Below are 14,942 nucleotides of genomic sequence, written 5' to 3' on the forward strand. Positions count from 1 at the left end.
ATTATTTTTAAACATGCCAAAATCAGTGAAAGTAGGTAAAGGACTTAAAGGGGGGAAATCTGCCTCTGGGATACTGAAGAATTAACTGAGAAACAATCTTTGCCATGCAGACCTGCCACTTCGGAAAGCCCTACACTCCTTAGTCGAAGGAGGCTGGTGGAAGCTGTGATAAGAAAGACTGGGAAAGCTTCAAACCAGAAAGAACTTATTGGTTCCAAAGAACCTCACATTCAAAAACAGAATTAGAGTTAGCTGGAGAGGGATTAGTCTCACTGGTTTTTCAGTGCATAGAAAATATGGAAGTAACCTGATATTTTCTACCACTAAAATGTAGAGCATTTGAGCTTTTTCCTCTTTGAATAATATTAAACTTTAAGCCACTGCTTTAAGCCTCGAAGATGTTTTCTTGTTTATGACTTAAACTTCCTACGCTGCCTCTCTTTCATTCTGGCTCACACATGCTTTGCCTGAAAAATCAGACGCAGCTGTCATTCCCGGGGCAGGGACGCTGACATTCTAACAGCCTCAACCTGGGGAGGAGCTGGGGCATGCAGTTGGCCACCGGGCCACCTGGCCTCCCAAGTCAGGGCATGACAAACAGCACAGGCAGCCGTGCACTGGACCAGACACCTGAAGCCGCATGACTTGGGTACAGGACACATTAAGCTAGTCTAAGGCAAGAGATGCACTTACCTGATGATAACAGCTTCCTGCAGCAGTCAGAGTGGGCATTTAGGGCGGCTAAATGTAAGGGGAACATGCTATGGATTCCACACCTGAGGAGGAAAAGACAGCAGCTCGTGGTCGCCGGCACACGCACAGGGACACTGCCCCCTCTGGGTCCTGGGGTGAAAGCCCGCCCCTCGCACAAGAGCCCCGAGTGAGGTGACCTTGTAACCTTCCATTCTGTAAATACTGATGCTTTTTTGCTTTTGACTTTCAAATAATAAAACCCTACACTAAACCACAGCTAGAAGCCTACACCCATAGGAATGTTTTTTTAAAAAACTGTCACATAAACAATGGCTTTTTACCATTGATTTTCCCCCATTTCCTTTCAGCATGGTGGGTCCACGGCCCACTGGTTTATTCACCCACACATCCGCACTTCATTTTCTAAGCAGCCTATACTGCACTGAGGGCCAGAGGTGACTGCGCCTTACAAGACAAACTCAACTGCGAAGGGACCTGCTTTACGCTTCGACCTGATAAGCAAATAGCTTTTACTGACCTGGGCTGTGCCAAGCATTGTTACGAGTTAGTTATGACAAGATGATTGAAAGTAAAAATACAGATGAGACAAAAACTAAGGTTTACTTTTCACAAGTGAAATTTCCTCTTTCTAACAGACTTTTAACGGTGCATATTAGCCCGGTCACAAGAGCAGGAGACTAACAAGCATTACTGTGCATATATTCCATAAGCGCATCTTATTTTCCAGAAGATCACAGAAAGAAGCTAGCTGAGGCCTTGCTGAACTGCCCCTCACCGGAGCACATCCCAGGACCACCCCTCAGGGCCAGGAAGGGCGGGTCAGTGAGACTGACCCCTCTCTCCCTCAGCCTCTCCTGGAACAAGGACCCTAACATCTCATTTAATCAAATAGTGTATATCGGGTTTTAAAACCCTCCGAGTCACAAACATGAGGCTGTATCTGTCTCCACCCTGCCTTACCCGTGCTTCCTCTGTGGCACAAGGTGGCTCCTTCCCAGTTTCACGCTTCATAAAGAAACACACACGATTTGAATTTGTTATGCACTGGGCCCATCGATTTTATTTGCCATCTCCAAAGTTATTACGCATGTGTGTGAAAGCTTGGAAATAAACATACACATGCTCATATTTCAGTGTTCTGCAAAATCCAACTGTGTCGGCGATTTTTTCCTGTTTACTGTGTCTCTGCTCCACTTTCCCTGTGAGACTTTTCTCCCTACATGGAGACTTCCAGGCCAGAGCATATAATAGCTGGCATCCATCAAAAGCTGCAATTTGCCAGTCTCCCAGAACTGCTTGTAATTGCCTCTCTCCTCATCTACAACAAAAACTCGACAGCCATTGCATGGGTGATGCCCTTGAAGCTCATGGAAAGGTCGGGGGAGGGACGGAAGGCTTTTCTAGGTATGCTGTTATTAGTACTGCTCCTTCTTGATTCAGTAGAAACACACTATGTTTTAAAAATGTGCAACATGCTTTAAAAGCTCCTTACTAAATGGAACTTAAAACGAGTGTGATTTTTACCCAACCATTTTATTTGTTTTGGCGAGTTAAGGCAAAAATGTCAAATTAAATATCTCTGGAATTTTGGAAGAAGAAAATAAACAAGATACTTTTAAGTTCCTTGAAATACATGATTGAAATCAAAGGCTGGACTGAAATCAGAGGCTAAGGAAAGGCTAAGTGTTCCTCTTGGTGTTAGGAGACATGTGGGCCCCCTTCCTTCAGCCGGTCTTTTCTAGAGCCTCCCCTTTAGGCTGTGTGTAAAGAACCCTGTCATCGCAGCAGGGAGGTCACATGCTGTTTGAGCTCTAGGTTTTGCTACTTGCTATCTGATCTTTTACAGGGAATAATGGTTCCCTCCTCAGGAAAACAAAGATAACTACAGCATCTCCATCACAGTGATAGTAAAGCCTCCCCGGCCCACCGAGCACAAAGTGCTGGGGAAAACCTTTACCAACAGCGTTCTCATGATCGTTGTTATTGGTTTAATTGCTAAGCAGCAGCCTGTCGATTTTGAAGCTGTGGTCGGCTTGTCCTTCCTTACAACCAGGTTTGCGGCTCCTCAGAAGCTGAGTGTAGGGTATGGGTCATTCACATTTCTGTTATTTTTCCATCTTTCTAAACCCTTTCCAACGCTCACCTTGAACTCTCCCAGGGAAGTGAGATTGTCTTGGTTTTGTCCCCTAGGCGGGCAGGACAGAAGCATTTCCTAAGCACGGACTGGGATGATGTAAGATTCTTGCCTGAACTGTCAGCCCACGCCACAATGCCAAGCCTCTCGGGAGCTTCATCTATGCTGTTCTACACACTTGTTATGCACCCCAAGTTTCAAGTGTGCCAGTGTAGCTGACATTGGGGAGACCTGGTCCTTCATATCCGTAGCAGACATTTTTGGTGGGTCCTTCTGAGTCAGTCCACGTTCTAACATGGTGAGACAGCTCCTCTTGTCTGGCCACTGCCTGAGCTCCAGGTCACGTAGGATCTCACAGAGCTTTCTAGTTCCCAGAGCCAGGCTCTGTCCTGCCCCGGGCTTTTGCACATGCTCTGCCTGAAGCTCTCTGCCTCTCAGCATGTTTCTCAAAGACCACATGGAAACCTGAGTCACTACAAATGGCTCTGGACTGTCCAGACTTCTCTGGACATGAGAACACATCTGGGCACAGGTGACCGACCCTGTCATCCCTGCACACCTCTGTCAGACCTCGCTGCCTGCACCGGTGTTTGGGATTCCACTGTGCCGAGGAGTCAGGGTGGTCTCATGAAACATGCAGACCTCCAGCTCCTCTCTGCTTCACTTCCTGCTTCCCCTAAGGTGTCCTCCCCCCAGACACACGCTCACACTCACGGCCTTATCTCCAGCTGTGCTTGACAGGAGAAAGCCAAGGTGGCTGACCACGGCTGGGCCAGCGTCCCTTACCTATGTCTCTTCCATGGAAGGAAATACTACCTGAACATCCACACCATTCCCACGGCACCATTACCACAGGGTGGATTTGCATAAATAGCAAAATGGTTACAAGGAAAGAAACTTTGTGCTTGTTGAATTAAACGGGGTTTTCAGGAAATTTTAAGTGTGTAAGTAGGCCATTTATTTTTTAATACCTAAAATGGATTTAAATCTGGGGAAAAATCAGAAATCCATGGCTATTTACCAGAAACTTCCCCAATGAAGGCAAGGGTGAAAAACAAACCACTGAAAATATTACATCTGGCAGGCAGAGCAGGTCTGAAGCCTGGGTGTCCCGATCAGCTGTGGCCAGTCGGGCTGCCTCAGCTCCAAGGCACACGGGCAGAGGGGGCCCACCAGGGCAGCAGCCTCCCCGACTCCCACCTTGAGCAGAGCGTGACATCACCACGCCTGTCCTTGGGGTATGACATCACCATGACCCTCTCCCTCAGAGGATGATATCACCATGTTACAGGCAGCCGAGTTAGAAATACCATAGATGTCAGACAGGGCTGGGTCCTTGAAGGAGCCAGGGCAGAAGACTGGTACCTGCAACTGTGGGGGGGATCTCAAGACAAAGGTAAACAAATGCCCGCGAATCCTAAGTATAAACACCAGAGACTGATACTCTAGATCGGTCCCAGTCACCCTGAGCAAGCCAGGAGCCACCATCCCAACGCCCACAGGAAGAGTCACTGTTCTGCATTCATACCCCCTGCTGTGTGACTCGATTCCCCATTTGTCCCTGATTTGGGCAATTGTACCTGAGCAAGTAGTCTTACTGGTTGACCACAGTTCTGTCCCACCACGTCCACCTTGCCAGTTCCCATTTTTCCCATCGTGGACCCGCCTCACCTTGTGATTTTACTCTATAAAATCCCTAAAAAAGCCAGTCTTTGGTAACCTGAAACCCCTTCTGTCTCTCAGACAGAAACTTTCTGTCTCAAGAAATATTCTGCTCTTAACCTGTTGTTCCTAAAATTCATTCTTCGATTTCAGAGAACAGGAAGACCTAGGGACATCTAGTGGGTCAGGGGTTTCTTTCTCCTATGTCAACCACACTTCACCTCCGCAGGACGCCAGCACCCCTCCTCAGCACGTGATGTCATCACTTCCCTCTTCGGAACATGATGTCATCACACCCCTCCTCAGCACATGATGTCATCACACCCCTCCTCAGCACATGATGTCATCACACCCCTCCTGGGAGCAGGACGGCACCGCACCCACGCTCCCTCCCAGGGCCTGGCATCATCACACACCCACCCCCAGAGCGGTAGTCAGGCACTGGGCCTCCTCAGAGCTGTCACCTCCCAGGCTCTTTGCGCTCCCAGCACAGTGCCAGGCCCTCAGCGCAGGCCCCTGTCCCGCTGTCCTCCTCCTGGCCCGGCTCCCACCTGTCCCCGCACACAGACTGCGCGTCCCCATCCCGTGCTTCCCGCACCCTGGCCCGAAGGCTCTGGCCACCTGGGACAGCCTGTCTGGCGGGAGGCCGCAGGGCCTCTGTGGCCGTGACACCTACTTGGTGGCGTCCGCCCCACTGGTGATGAGCGTGTTGATGAGCAGCTCGTGGCCGTAGCGGGCCGCCACGTGCAGGGGCGTGTTGCCATCCTTGTCCACGCAGTCGATCTCGCCTCCTGAAAGACACAGGCAGCACAGCGTCACACAGACCTCCGTGGCCTCTTGGCCCAGCCCCGAGCTGGGCTTCCCTTCGGCCCTGTGCACATCACTGCTCAGGAAAACAACGCTTTTATTTCCTTTTTCTTGTTTTGTCTTTCTGAGACAGGGCCTTGCTCTGCAGTTCAGGCTGGCTTTGAGCTCACTGTGTGGCAAGGATCCTCCTACCTCACCCTCCCGGGTGCTGGGATGGCAGGCCTGCACCACCACCCCCGACTGAAAAACAATTTTTTTAAGTGGACAAGTCACCATGTGAGGGGCACTGTATCTGCACAGAGAAATCACCATGTATGGTTTTGAAAATCTTTCCATCTTGTATTTAAGGATCTGAATTCATAGCTAGACTACAGCTTTAAAATAACCACATAACCAAAGGGACCAGAGAGAGCAGAGAGTTCAGACAAAGACTTCACGTAGTTTCATGACCTAGGTTAAGATATGCATGAGGTAAATGAGTACAAGCACAAAGTATAAACTGAAAATGCCAGTGTGTATGTATGTATTTTTGGGACAGGGTCTCGATATGCAGTTCAGGCTGGCCTCGAGCTCATTCTGTAGCCCAGGCTGGTCTCGAACTTGCAACAATCCTCTTGCCTCAGCCTCCCGAGTGCTGGGATCACAGGTGTGCACCACTGCGCCCAGCTCTACTGCCAGCATTAAAACTATCACATTAATTCTCCATAATTTTTTCACTAAAGTGGTTTCACCTAGTCTTATTTTGCCTTCTTTTCTCCCAGCTTTTCACTTTGCATTGCTTTCTCTCCTTTCTTTCCTGGGTGGGTGTGGCTGCGATTAACCTGGTTAACCCTCTATCAGAGGAACTGTTTAAACATCTCAGCTCCGCTAAGAACAAAGCCGGCCCCACACATAAACACACCCCACCTCTGTGCCCAGGAACTGAACTCTAGTGCGGTTCTGTGCAATGTGCACTGCACCCCCAATTTCTCCTGTGCACCCAAAGGGTGCTTTATAACTGCTTTGCTGTAGTTGATAAATCCTGGGGCCAAAGACTCTTCCAGTTTCTGTTAGCCAGAAGCCATCTTCCTGCCCTTGACTTCTTCACTGTCCAGCTCTGGCATGTGATTGAGAGTTTTGGAGATGCAGCCGGGCTGGGTGGGATGTGCTGCTGCTGCAGTGGCACATGGGTCCCTCGTGTTAGATCTGGGTGATTATTCACAGGGGCACTGGGTCCCAGGGTGACTGGAAATGCATGATGAACGGCGCAGAGGTACTCAGGCCAGGGAGCCATTAATTCTCCAACTCGGTTACAACGGTACACTTCATGTCATGCATGCATTACTTCACCCCCCAAAAAAAGCTTGCCCAGCCCATTCTAGTGCAAAAACCGTCTTTCCTTTTCCCTTTATAGTTGAACAGTTTTCATGGCAGCGCTTTGAGACTGTAAATATCCGATTTGCAAACACTACCCCGGCGGCTTAAGCATCCTCTGGGAAGGAGTGCTTTTCTCACTTACGGCCTGAATTCTTCATCTGTGTGTTTCTAGCACTGCTCTGACGTACGGTTATGTTCCTTTGATTCTGTGTGTAATAAAAACTTTTACTAGACTTATTTGATTAACAGGTAAAAGGTCTACATGTTCCAAAGGTCAAAATTATATTTTTAAAAGCCTCGTTCCCTTTGCGTGATAATCATTAGTTTATGTTTCTGTGCTTCTCTCTGCAAGAGTAGTCCCTGCCCCCTCACACTGAGAGGTTGCTTCCCAGGGGCCACCTCATTTTCATGCTGCTCCCCTGTTGTCCTCAGCATGGAGGGGTGACTTGGGCCTGCGGACCAGGTTGTGACATTTTGCTGTGCCAGGAACAGTGCCCTGACTGGCCTCACACACAGGGGTGCTGCTTCATACTCGCCACATGTCCCTCAGGCGAATCTCTGGCACCTGTTATTGATTTTAAGACAGAAAAGGTTCATGCACAAGTCATTTTTTCTAAACTAAAACCTCAGTATTAAGGTTTAATTGCAGGGCTGGCACTTTGCCGTATCTGAGTGGGTTTGGGGTTGCAGGTTGGGGCACTCGGTCTCTAAAGGCTTCCCCACTGCTGCCTTTGCATAAATGCCTTCAAAGGAGACTTCCGGGCAACAGGGCGAAGGAATCTGTGGTTTTATTGTTTTTGTTTTGGCCAAATTTCCTGTGTAGGACTCTGACCAGCACTGTAGAAGGCGGGCCTCGCCCCCTCCACCTCATCCGGCTCTTAAGTATCTGCCATCTGCAGTCACCGATATTCCAGGGGAATTTTCATTTGCATTTCTGATTGTGAAGTTAGTGGGACAATGTTTTTTTCTGTGACTTCCATGTGATTTCCCATGACTTCTGCCCAGTTTTCTAAGTGTGTGTATGTGTGAGTGTGTGCGTGTGTGAGTGTGTGCGTGTGTGAGTGTGTGCGTGTGTGAGTGTGTGCGTGTGTGAGTGTGTGCGTGTGTGAGTGTGTGCGTGTGTGAGTGTGTGCGTGTGTGAGTGTGTGCGTGTGTGAGTGTGTGCGTGTGTGAGTGGTCTTTCACACTGTGAGTTCCAATCTCACACATCTGGGAGATTATGCATTTATCAGTAATGCATTTTACAAATATTTTCCCCAGGACTTTTCTCTCTTTTTTTCCTTTTGAGACAGGTTCTTGCTATGCAGTTTCAGGCTGACCTAGAACTTAGGTAGCTAAGGCTGGCCTTGAACTCATGATCCTGCTTCAGCCTCCTGAGTGCTGGGATTACGGGTGTGCTACCACGCCTGGCTTTTTTAAAAATTTATGATGCTTATATCCTGTACATTTTTAAAAAATAATTTACAAGTCTTTTATTTGGGCTACAGATCATTATTAGGAAGGCTTCTCCATATTTTGGTAATAAAGAAATGAACATGTGTTCTATCTGGCAAAGGGGTCACTTGCTAGATTGAGACCTCTGATCCATTTGGAGTTTATTTTGGTGATAATGTCTCAGTTGGCTACTTAACTAACTGTTCCCTGAATGCCTGAAAGAATCAAAGTCCAAGAGAAGGGTCCGAATGATTCAGAAAGAGAAAGTAGATCAGCAGTTGCCAGGGCCCCAGAGGGAGGTGTGGGGCTGACCCCACTGCGCTGAGGTTTCTTTGAGGTATGAGGGAAACAATCTGGAATTAAACGGTGACGGCTTGGTGTGGATGACCCTGGGGAAACACTAAAACTCACTGTTTAAAAATCCTCTGCGCTGAAGTGGCAACTTTTATGATATATGGCTCATCTCTCAAATAAAAAGAAAGAAGCTAATGAAAGCTACAGAGAGAAGAGAGGACTAAGCAGAGGGAGACTCACGGAGGACAGGGGATCGAGGCGCCCACTGTTCCTCTCTAACCAAGAGGTTCCTGTGCATCAACACAACGCCCAGCGCATGGGGGCCCACAGCAAGCCATTCTGGGGCTCTGCTTCTTGGTTTTCCTGTCCAGGAACAAATCTCTGCAGCACTAAGGAAAGCTCCAAGTTCCTGATTGTCACATTGTCCTCTTAGATAGCAGATATCTTAGAACAGATCCTATTAGAAAATTATTCTTTACAAAATAATATTCTAATTTCCATCAATTTTGGCCTTATTTTTATCTTGAATTATATAGAGCTAACATAAGATATATTATAATGTGATATATACATAATGTAAGATATATTACATTGCTAATGTAACAATGCTATTGTTCAGCATGTCTATCTAAGCCATACATAGTTATATACACCAGTAAAAGGAATATACAACCCTAAGAAATATATAAGTACCTTTGGAAGTGGTGCAAATCTGTAATCCCAGCACTCAGGAGCGGAGGCATGAGAGTCACCAAGAGTTCAAAACCAGCCTGGGCTACATAGCGAGAACTTGTCTCAAAATTTTAAAAAAATCTTTGGTCAATCTAGAAAGATATTATAATCCATTTTAAATAACTTATTCATGATGGTAATTTTGGAAAATTCCCCTGGAATATCGGTAACCGCAGATGGCAGATACTTAAGAGCCGGATGAGGTGGAGGGGGCGAGGCCCGCCTTCTACAGTGCTGGTCAGAGTCCTACACAGGAAATTTGGCCAAAACAAAACAAAATTAGATGGTAATTTTCTCATTGTAGAAAATGTTAAAGATTTAGGAAAATATACAGAAAAAAATGGAAACACCCATAAATTCACTGATTATCACTGTAGTATTCACAATACTACAGTGTTGATATTCTGGAATATTTCATTCCAGTTGGCTTCGTGTGTGTGTGTGTGTGTGTGTGTGTGTGTGTGCACGCATGTGCACATGCACACATGTGTGTACAAAACTTTCCCACAGCTGAGATTGTGGTACAGAAAGTGTTGCATCCTGGCTTTCCCTGATGTCACATAACAAGTATTCGCCCTATCATAAGTTCCTCATTAGCATAACAGCAGTGTTTAGAGAATTTCCGAGCGATTCCCAGTGACTAGTCATTAAGACTAGTCCCAAATCTCCACTAGTACAAAAACCTAGGGGTGAAGATCGTTAGTTTCCAGCTACAGAGTCCCCGAGGGTGGGGCGGAGCCTGGTTGGAAGAGCCAGGTCACTGCATGTGTGACCTGGAAGGTGGGCTCTTGTCACCAGCACCTCCTGCTCTGCTCGCTGGCTGCCATGGGGTGAGCTGCTCCACTGGAGCCTTCTTTCTTGGAAAGCTATTTCTTCCTTGGACTCAGCTGAACCCTCTGAAACATAAGTCAAAATAAACCACTCATCTGAAAATTACAGGTGTTGAGTATCTTGTCTCAGTGATAAGAAATTCACTAATGCAAACACCTTTAATTCCCTTCACCAATAATTTTGGAAGTAGAACTCACAGCTCAAAAGTCTGACCAATTTTTTTGTTTTTTGGTTCTGGGGATCGAACTCACAACCTCACACTTGTCAAGCAGGGCCATGCCCACTGAGCTATATCCCTGGCCCCAACAGTATGATCATTTATTGTGAAAGGCGGGGTCCATGTGCACCCGCCTCAGCAATATACTCCATCACGACACAAACTGAAGCCCTCAGGAGCCTCCACCGACTTGGGGAAAAAGCATAAACACTCCCAGGGCAGGCCTAAGGCCGCTGTAAAATCCTCACAGCAATCCTGTGTGCATCCTGCTTTGGGTCATAATGATCAACAAACCCCCAAGACTTATTTCCAGCGAACAATGCTTTCTAGTCAGGTGCACTAGTGAGGCTCAACCAGTGATTAAGAGTCTTTGCTGAAGTGAGATGGCTCCTAGGGCTGGGCTTCGGGCTGCCGTCAGCACACAAGGCATCAGTGCCAGGCTTGTGCATGCAGACTGCAACCGCCAGGACATCCGGACTTGCCAGTAACTGCTCTTTACAGAAAGGTACTCTCTTTTTCACTTTGATGGGGACAGAGAAGTATGATTGGCAGCTTGAACCCAAACAGTGAGCTTTCCTCAGATCTTCGTTTCTACGATACAAATTATTTCTAAAACAAACTGTCCAAATAAATGGGCCATCGACCACTTCTGTGAAAGTAACATCGTCACATACACTTTCTTAAGTGCACAGAACAACCCAGAGGTTTCACCAAACCGTCAACGGGTTGGGGATTTTGGGAGAGCTGCTTCATGATTCCCCTTAGGCTTGCAGTGGGCATGTACTAATCCTACAGCAGGAAGCAGTAGACCCAGTCACCCGGACATTTGAGGGGCCCAGAGATACAGCACTCTAACCTGCCTTTAGAAGCACGCAGTTCAGGTTGATTCATTCAGGCTGATCCCTGACGGCAGCTTCGGGGACCGGAGGCCACGCAGTCTCAGTGACCTGCAGGCTGCCCGAGTCTGTCCACCCTCTCCTGTGCCCCTCCTGACAGCTCCAGCCGTGGGGCTGCTCCACACTGCGGGGCCCCAGACTCTGAGAAGCTTTGCCTTCCACGCCACTCCGCTCCACACCCTTCCCAGGCAGGAGCCGCCAAACCGTCCTAAGAAGTCAAGGTTTCCAGGCTTCCAGCCTGAAGTGAGTCAAACATTGGGCAGGTAAAGCAAACAGTGAGCAAGGCGGAAGAGAGGCCTGAGCTGGCCAAGGCTCTTGCTATCACTTCACAAATCAGTTAAAATAAAAGTGCAGTCATCACCAGCCATAGAGGCTTCCGCTGTCACCTAGAATATGTTTCGGGGAAAGTGTCGCAAGTTGGTGGGAAAATTAAAGACAGACCGGATTTTGTTATCTGAAAACGTGCTTCCTGTGAGAGCAAACCCTCCAGACAAGTGAGTTTCCATTTTATAATCCCTGCACAAACTCTTCCATTTCCGCTTGGAAATCTCTGCTTGGCATGCAAGTTGAATGTCTGTATGATTGATTGGAAAGCTGCAAGGTAAATGCGGGAAACTGATCATTGATAACCCGTGAGGAAAGCAGACGTGCCTGTGGAGCAGCTCCAAATAATAATTAGTCAGCATTATCAGAACAGTCACCTGCCACTCGTTTCTCATTACACAGACAAGAATGGTCTCCCAATTAAATTGTCTCAGAAGGACTTTGACCACAAGGTCAAAAATCTCACGTGGAGCTGTCCTAATCTAGTACTTGGCTCTTTCTGTGCAAACTGTTTACTTTTTGTTTTTTGGGTTATTTCTGCACCAGGAATTGAACTCACAACCTCATGTTTGCCAGGCAGGTGCTGCGCCACTGAGCTATATCCGCAGTCCAAACTGTTTCTTTTTAAAGTGTCTGTGAAGAAAACCTGCATCTTGAACTTGGCAGCTCGCTGCTGGGCGTCGAGGCGACTGTCCCTGCTAAGCGCTGGGTCAGAGCCCTCCTGGTGCCACCCTGGGTCTCCTTCCGGTTCCTCCCTCTCGCAGCTTCAGACACAGCGTATTTGACCCCAGAGGAGTCCTTGCTTACTAACCAAAAGGCAGAAGAGCGTTTTAAAGGCCTGCTTTACCAAAGAGGGCTGATCCTGGCTAAGACGGTAAGATTATCCAAAGAGCTCACAGCCCTTCCTGGAGAGCAGAGTGGGGACAATAGATACAGAGTCCAGATGCCAACGCGGTTCACCAGGACGTCAGCACCAAGACCGTCCCTCAGCGCATGCTCAGCTGGGGGAGGCTGCTGAGCGGTGTCCCCCAGACGGCTGTGCAGCCCAGAGCTCCTGTGACTCAGCCGCCTGGGGACCACACCAGGCCCGGGATGGAGGAGCTCAGCAGCCGCCCAGGATGCTTTCTAGAAGGAAGCAAACAGGAAGGAAGAAAACAGCTGCCTGTTTTCCCCAAGGGCATTTTCAAAAATTTCCAGTGGAAGAACTCACAGTTCCCACAAGTGGAAGGATGCAAGGCGCTGCCAGGCGCGAGAGGAGGGAAACACAGCGCCTTTCAGAGGGACAGTGCACCTCTCCGCCAAGGCGAACTCACGTTAAACGGTGTTTTATCATTGTTCTTCCCGACAGCACATGCGTAAGTCTGATGTTAAACCACCTGTGTTCCAAACCCTCGTCGGTGTACAGTGACACTAGTGGCAACCTCTCTGCCTCAGGTTCTCTGTCTTTGAAATGAAGCTAGCAATAGTCCTCCTCTCATAGAAGGGTTGGAAGGAGTTCGGTGGGGTGTCTGGCTGCATGCCCAGCAAAGAGGAAATAGCCAATCAATGCTGGCATTATCGTTTCCCAGGCCAGCCTGCACCCCAGCCCCTCCCCAGACCCTATCCTGGCCCCCACCCCAGCCACTACCCCAAACTCTAACCCCCACCCCAGCCCCCACCCACAGCCCCCACCTCAGCTCCTACCCCAACCACTATGGCTTCCTCAGTCCAGGCCCACAGGGCCCCACCCACCTGCCCACCCACTAGCAAGGCACCAGGTCTACTGAGAATGAGAAAACTCTGAAGCAAAGTTCTCTGAGACACAGCACAGGAGATGGAGTCTCTTTCAGGTCTCCCACTCCAGGGCCCAGGGAGGACATGAAGCCTCCAGCTCACGCGTAGCACTAGGCGGGCCGTGAGCACAGAAGCACGGCAGCGGCCAGTGTGACACGGTCATGGCTCAAAGGCCGGGGTAGTCTGGGCAACCCACGGGCTGGACATGCAGGAGGCCAGGCTTCTGGGGACACCCTGAACTCTTCCTACCCTCTGTGGCCTGAGGTGGCTCCCCAAAGGATGGAGCTTTCTGTGGCATAGAGCGAGACCCTCTGGTAAAGTCCTCATTAAAATCTTTAAAGTCTTGCTTGTTTTTAAGGAAATAGATATTCTGAAAAGCATTTGAGAAATAAAGGTGGATAAGGAAAATGTTCCAAAGAGAGAGACGACGGTCACCTTTTCCCTTTATTTCTAGCCAGAAAATTAAACAAAATAGCCTTTTCAACATGATGAATGTCAAGGGCATGATACATATTTCAAATTTGAAATGATGGGTGTTATACAGCTATAACAGTTCATTTTCCCTTCTTTCTTGGCTCACAGGAAACTTGCTAGGATTCCTTTTCCCTTACAATTTCACTGAAATGCATATAAATTTCCTCTGCCTGGTCACAGATATTTTGCTTCTTAAGCACAATCTCACTGGCTGGCCTTCCATCCAAATGTCACATGATTTTCTAGTTTTATGACTTGAGTGCCTAAGATATAACTCAGTGCCTCACTAACAACTGGAGGGTACATCGTCCGAAACTCCCGTAGACGAGAAAAATACAGATGCGGGAAAGCTGACTGACAGCTGAGTTCTGAGAAGCAGAAATAAATGTAGGTCAGCTAAAAGTCATTTAGGAATTGCCAGACTGACCAGTTAAAATCTAAACTAAACATGCTTTGTTCTTCTTTTTAATTGTCTCTAAGATTTACTAAGAGAACTCTCAGATGAAGCGGGGCCCACACACAGCGGAGTGGAGCAATACTCCCCAACCTCGGCTTCAGTGACCTCCCGTGACAGTGCAAGGACGTTTGTTTCGAGCTGGAAAATCGCTGTTGTGACCTGCGCAGGGCTCTGGCGAGCCTGTGCTTTCATGATCCTTTCTGCCATGCAGCTACCTGTCCTTCCTCTCGAGTCACCTCTTTTTCTCCTATCTTTGCTCAAGAAACTTACTGAGCTTTGACAGGGAAGGATGGTAAATTGTACCATCTAAAAACCATCAGGGGTTGCCGCCCTAACACTTCCCTGTGTTCCCTGTGTCCCTGAGCCCAGCCCAGGGTCTCAGTGCCACCCACCTGCCCCTGGCCGGGCTGGAGCTGCCTGGGGACTGTGGTCTGTGTTCTCCCTGCCAAGGAGGAAGATGATGTAGGTCTGCTCGTGAGCTTGCTGTGAAGATGTCAAAGGACCATGCAAACCTGTGCTTGCTCTCATGCAAACATGGCATCACTTCTCACATCCAGAGGACAGTCAGCCAAGCTCAGGCAGATCACGGAACTGTTCCCCAGAACACACAAGGGGCACGCCTCTCTTACCGTTCTGGATGAGGGTCTGCGAGCGCGTGAACCGTCCGTGGACAGCCGTCATGTGCAGTGGACTTTTGCCATCTTTGCTCTAAAGACAGGAGAAAAGGGGGATCATGAAAATGCTCACGAGCTGAACATCAGTCCGACAGGTTCTCATGGGCACTGCAGCAAAGAGCCACCACTAACAACATCACTTTCAATTTTTTAGAAACATGGT

General features: G+C 48.4%; 1 protein-coding gene across 12 annotated transcripts in view; it reads right to left on the reverse strand.

Moving 5' to 3' along the window:
* The window catches only part of Ankrd44 (ankyrin repeat domain 44), a 233,877-nt gene that overhangs the window by 71,532 nt on the left and 147,403 nt on the right, over positions 1-14,942 (reverse strand). For all 12 annotated transcript variants that reach the window (XM_063259488.1, XM_063259498.1, XM_063259494.1 and 9 more), the window contains 3 exons: positions 14,735-14,813; positions 5,187-5,301; positions 694-776 (listed from right to left, as the gene is read on the reverse strand). In XM_063259488.1, the coding sequence (XP_063115558.1) occupies positions 694-776; positions 5,187-5,301; positions 14,735-14,813 (277 nt within the window). The remainder of the gene's footprint in view (positions 1-693; positions 777-5,186; positions 5,302-14,734; positions 14,814-14,942) is intronic.

Source organism: Cavia porcellus, unplaced genomic scaffold, assembly GCF_034190915.1.
Source record: "Cavia porcellus strain 051 isolate PalLab524CR breed Dunkin Hartley unplaced genomic scaffold, mCavPor4.1 scaffold_12, whole genome shotgun sequence".
NCBI classification, from domain to species: Eukaryota; Metazoa; Chordata; class Mammalia; order Rodentia; family Caviidae; genus Cavia; species Cavia porcellus.